At 60.2% G+C, this 6,000-nt stretch overlaps 1 protein-coding gene across 1 annotated transcript in view; it reads left to right on the top strand.

Annotated features, from left to right (window-relative positions):
* The window catches only part of LOC144733963 (hemicentin-1-like), a 129,060-nt gene that overhangs the window by 13,701 nt on the left and 109,359 nt on the right, over window positions 1–6,000 (top strand). The window contains exon 3 of the mRNA XM_078615992.1: window positions 2,648–2,719. Coding sequence (XP_078472118.1) covers window positions 2,648–2,719 — 72 coding nt within the window. The remainder of the gene's footprint in view (window positions 1–2,647; window positions 2,720–6,000) is intronic.

The raw sequence follows: 6,000 nt of genomic DNA, 5'->3' as shown, positions 1-6,000 counted from the left end.
GGGATGATAGGTTGCAGTTGACCACCATCCAAATACCCCAATCGGTCAGACTCAACTGATCCGGTCAAGGCACCTGTAAATAAGTGTGACTGTCCTGACGATGCGAGGAAGGAACCCAATCTCTACTGTCCGCAGTTATAATTGGGGTTTGGGTTTCGGGTTAAGGTTGGGGTTAGGGGGTAAGAGTTAGGATTTGGTTTAGAGTTATCGAGGTAGGGTTCGGTGTTTAGGATCGGTTTTAGCGTTCGGGTCTAAATTTATAGTGGTTCTCAAACTTCCATTGCTTATCACCGTATCTGCACCCCCCCCACATCACCCCCCCAATCACCCCCCCCCCCCACATCACCCCCCCCCCAATCAGCCCCCCCCACAGCACCCCTTACATCACCCCCCCCCGCCACAATCACCCTCTCCCCCCACATTACCCTCCCCCCCACATCACCCCCCCCCGCAAATCATCCCCCCACACATCACCCCCTCCCCCACATCACCCCCCCCCCAAACATCACCCCCCCCCCACATCACCCCCCCCCCCACACATCACCCCCCCCCACTCATCCCCCGCACATCACTCCCCCCCGCCACATCACCCCCCCGCACATCACCCCCCCCCACATCACCCCCCCCACATCACCCCCCCCCACATCCCCCCCCCCCCCCCGCACATCACCCCCCCCCCACCACACATCACCCCCCCCCCCCACATCACCCCCCCCCACATCACCCCCCCCCGCACATCACCCCTCCCCCACATCACCCCCCCCCCCCGCACATCACCCCCCCCCCCCCACACATCACCCCCCCCCCCCCACATCACCCCCCCCCACATCACCCCCCCCCCCGCACATCACCCCTCCCCCCACATCACCCCCCCCCACATCACCCCCCCCCACATTACCCCCCCCCCGCACATCACCCCCCGCCGCACATCACCCCCCCCCGCACATCACCCCCCCCACACATCACCCCCCCCCACATCACCCCCCCCACATCACCCCCCCCCCGCACATCACCCCCCCCCCGCACATCACCCCCCCCCCGCACATCACCCCCCCCCGCACATCACCCCCCCCCGCACATCACCCCCCCCCCCACACATCACCCCCCCCCACATCACCCCCCCCCGCACATCACCCCCCCCCCCACATTACCCCCCCCCCGCACATCACCCCCCCCCCCGCACATCACCCCCCCCCGCACATCACCCCCCCCCCCCGCACATCACCCCCCCCCCCGCACATCACCCCCCCCCCCGCACATCACCCCCCCCCCCCGCACATCACCCCCCCCCGCACATCACCCCCCCCCGCACATCACCCCCCCCCGCACATCACCCCCCCCCCGCACATCACCCCCCCCTCGCACATCACCCCCCCCCCGCACATCATCCCCCCCCCCCGCACATCACCCCCCCCCGCACATCACCCCCCCCCCGCACATCAACCCCCCCCCCGCACATCACCCCCCCCCCACACACATCACCCCCCCCCCCACACACAATCACCCCCCCCCCCACACACATCACCCCCCCCCACACACACATCACCCCCCCCCCCCACACACATCACCCCCCCCCCCACACACATCACCCCCCCCCCCACACACATCACCCCCCCCCCCCACACACATCACCCCCCCCCCCACACACATCACCCCCCCCCCCCCCCACACACATCACCCCCCCCCCACACACATCACCCCCCCCCCCACACACATCACCCCCCCCCCCCACACACATCACCCCCCCCCCCCCACACACATCACCCCCCCCCCCACACACATCACCCCCCCCCCCCCACACACATCACCCCCCCCCCCACACACATCACCCCCCCCCCACACACATCACCCCCCCCCCACACACATCACCCCCCCCCCCCACAACACATCACCCCCCCCCCCCCCACACACATCACCCCCCCCCCCCACACACATCACCCCCCCCCCCACACCCATCACCCCCCCCCCACACACATCACCCCCCCCCCCCACACACATCACCCCCCCCCCCACACACATCACCCCCCCCCCACACACATCACCCCCCCCCCCCCACACACATCACCCCCCCCACACACATCACCCCCCCCCCACACACACATCACCCCCCCCCCCCACACACACATCACCCCCCCCCCCACACACACATCACCCCCCCCACACACACATCACCCCACACCGGGCAGGCACACGGCGCACACCCCCCCCCTCCAATCGAGCCTGGCGGCACGGGTCCCCCGTCTGGTCGAGGCAGTTATCCCTGCCCGAGATCTCCTCCTGGTGAGGAGCCTTCATTGCGTCGGCGGCCTGCCACCTGTGGAGGCAGCGATTGCTACCATGTGGTGGCGTGGGTGGCCACATCACGACCTCGGAGCGTTCACGCGGATCACAATGGGTTCATTATTGGCGGCGTCGTGATGATCATCAACCGCTCAAGTGAATCGGGTTCCTAACACAGCTAAAGTGAACACCTGCGACTTTCTCGATTGGGATTGCAGCAGCAGCAGCAACATTACCCACGACTATGAAAACTTGGCAGCACCCTCCTGAAAATGAGTCTTGAGGCTCAGTAAGGCTTTCCTGGGTAAACAAGCACAGCGATAATAATACTAATTTTGTTTTGCGTTGTGTGACCCTTCGCCTGCAGACGTGGGGCCCCGCCAGCATCACCACCGACCCGGAGCGGTTCCAACAGGACCTGCGAGACCTCTACGTGCAGGTAGAGATCAGAAAGAGCGCTGACATACAGAGTGGAAGCAACGCGGACCGCCAGAGCAAACACCCCCTTCGAGACCAAAGCATGGCACCTCGCTGGCTTGGACAAGTCCTCCAAGCAGACACTTGCCACAGTGCGGCTTTAACACGTGGGCTTTCGCGACCAATATCATCCATTGTAGAGGTTTTTTTGGGGGGGGGTTAGATAGCGTAAATTTATAAATGTGTCGTTAAAACCCGCCAACACCCGACACAGCCAACTTGTAAGGTTGTCACGTGAACAGAACATGGCCAATTCGTCACTAGTACAGCAAACCGGTGTGTTGGAAGTCCACCTGTTTCATTCCTTATATTTATCAGGATGGCTCAGTGGTAACTCTCCAACTTCGCAGAAAGGAGGTCCTGCGTTCAACTCCTAACTCAGGAGATTCTCTCTGTGTGGAGTTTGTGTGTTCTCTCCTCCCCTGCCGTATGGGTTTCCACGTACAATGTCACCGGTGTTTGGCAAAACATCCCGATGCTTAAAAATTACCTGTAAATTTCTCAGCTGGGATTACTCGTGGATACGCAGTCCACCCTCCCCCCACCCCCCTTTCGTGGAAACTTGGCTGGATAATAACGAGAAGGTCAAACGACAGAGCGTGTGCTCTCCGTGTAAGGCTTCCACGATGCCAAAGACCTTGTCCTTGAAACTTAAAACAAAACACGTGTTGGCTAACACCATGGGTAGATTCAGCGCGGAAATGTGGGGAAGACATTCGTTTTTTTTTATTGAGAGCGAAGTCGATTTATTCACAAGCTTAAATTGTTTAACTAGGTGAGGGCTCAGGGGACCAGGATATGTATGCTTTGCAAGAGTCATTTGGTCTCGATCACTAACAAAGACAAGAAAATACTTAATGATGTATTATTTAAAAAACGTAGAAAAATATATACCTGATAATAGTGAGATTGGTAGCATTTTTTTTTTCATTGATAGGACTCGTAACTATCTTGATTGTCTGTCTTGATGGATGATCGATCCGATTCACTTGTCCGTAAATCCTATGGGTCACAGCCCTAAACCGCCTCCACACAAGTCATGGCAGCAGATGGCGGACACTTTGATGCTGATGATGATGATGCTGCTGCTGCTGCTGATGATGATGCTGATGATGATGCTGATGATGATGATGCTGATGATGCTGCTGCTGCTGCTGATGATGATGATGCTGCTGCTGCTGCTGATGATGCTGCTGCTGCTGATGATGGATGCTGCTGATGATGATTCTGCTGCTGCTGATGATGATGATAATGCTGCTGATGATGCTGCTGATGATGATGCTGCTGCTGATGATGATGCACATATGGAAAAGTAAAAACTATCCGGTCTGCAGAGACTGTGGTCACTCAGACGCAGCCACGGGGCACCAAACGATTCAACGCCCGATTCCCAAACACGAAGGAGGAGGCTTAATCACAGCAGCGATGGTTCATTCACCACTCCGCTGCTGCTGACGCAATCATCGTCGGGCTCATCCACCACCCCCCATGTAGAATCACAGCGGCTGTTCAACACCAACGGGGCAGCTGTACAAAATGAGATGATCGATCTGTCATTCTGGCTACAACTATTAATTGGGCAAATGATTTCACTGAAGAACTCTCTTAAGCTAACATAGCTCATCTCCAAGACTCTTGTTCGGGAGGAGTTGAGGTTCTGTAATGTTTGGCCGAGGTCTTTGAAATCGTTAATTTTATGTTGTGCGTCTGTCGCAATTGGAAGTGCAGGAAAGCAAGTAGGACTTGGGGCAATTCCCGACTTGGGTGCCCTTTCTGTGTCGAAGTTGTATGTCTCCCCCCCTCTTCTGCATAGGTTTCCAAAGCAAAAAAAAATATCCTTGCAATGTGACCGGTATTGTGCAAACACCCCAATTTTGAGAAGTTTTCCTGCACATTTCTCAAATAGGACAAATACAAAGATCCCCCGTGTGGGCTTAACAGACTGTTGGGTCAGGTGCTGTCTGCGAGAACCTCTGAAGGCCGGCATGGTGGCACACGAGGGGGTGTGTGGCCGACACCACTCTCGGCCGCCTTTGTCTCCCGAGTGGCGATGTTTGCACACCGCACCAGGTACTCGTCTGAGGATGAGTCGACGGTGACGTCACTGCGGCGCTTGTGCCAGGCTAGGTGCACTTTGGGGCCACGTGAAGTGTCGAGGTCACAGAACGGACCCAAGGTGCCATGGGTTGACTGAATGAGATGACCGGCAGATGCACCAACCGTGCTCCCCCACTGTGCCAACTCGCTGCATTTTATCCGCACGGCCGCTCAGCTCGTTGTTGTGAGAGTCGCACCTCCGTCGTTGTTGGGGGCAAGAGGGGCGAGGGGGGAGAAGGGGGGAGAGGGGGGCGAGAGGGGGGTGAGGGGGCGAGGGGGGTGAGGGGCGAGGGGGGGGGAGAGGGGGCGGGGGGGAGAGGGGGGGTGAGGGGGTGAGGGGGCGGAGGGGAGAGGGGGCGAGAGGGGGGAGAGGAGCGAGAGGGGGGGAGAGGGGGGGAGAGGGGGGTGAGCGGGGGGTGAGGGGCGCGAGTTGACTGCGTTCTGCCGCGTCCTCTTCCTGTCGTGCCCCCGGGCGCGCGAGACGGCCCCCACCACCACCCCCCCTCCCCCCCGGCGTTTCGAGTTTCGGATGCGGTCGCCTCGCCCACGGGCGACTCCCCCCCCCTACCACCGTCCCACCCCGGGGCTGTGGGAACGCGCGCGTGGGCAGGGAAGTTCTCCTCCCTCCCGTCCTCCAGACCCCCCACCCCCAGCCTCCTCCCTAGCTGCGTCTCTCTCTCCCATAGACTACGAGCCCGAGAGAGAGAGACGTTTGCAGCGATGATGGAAGAGCACTCAACGACTTGCGTAGAGGCCACGTGGCCGTGAAATGTGCGGGCGGCCGAAGAGATGGGCAGCAAATGTCCAGGCGGGGGGTGGGGGGTGGGGGGCAATGCCTTGGGTCCCGTGTGAATCACGGTGCGGCCACTGGCGACACTGCAAGGTTCTGTGTCTGGAGCCCCGCGACCACCCACAGGGGTTGCCAGCCTTTTCCAACGCAGGCCAAACTCGGACATATTTCTGGAGATGTCCATGGGACCCGCGGGGTGTCCGTCAAAGAAGTCCAACGCGGTGATACCGGAACCTCGGCACACCATCGATTGCAGCCAACCGACACACAGGATGGCAATTCCACGCTCGTGACCCACAAGCAAAGACAAAGGTCCCCCCCCCCCCGTGTAGCCTTAACGGACTGTTGGGGCAAGT

The sequence above is a fragment of the Lampetra planeri genome, chromosome 49 (assembly GCF_965212315.1).
Source record: "Lampetra planeri chromosome 49, kcLamPlan1.2.h2, whole genome shotgun sequence".
Classification (NCBI taxonomy): domain Eukaryota; kingdom Metazoa; phylum Chordata; class Hyperoartia; order Petromyzontiformes; family Petromyzontidae; genus Lampetra; species Lampetra planeri.
Note: the sequence above shows the minus strand (reverse complement) of the source record. Positions and strands in the feature narration are given on the sequence as shown.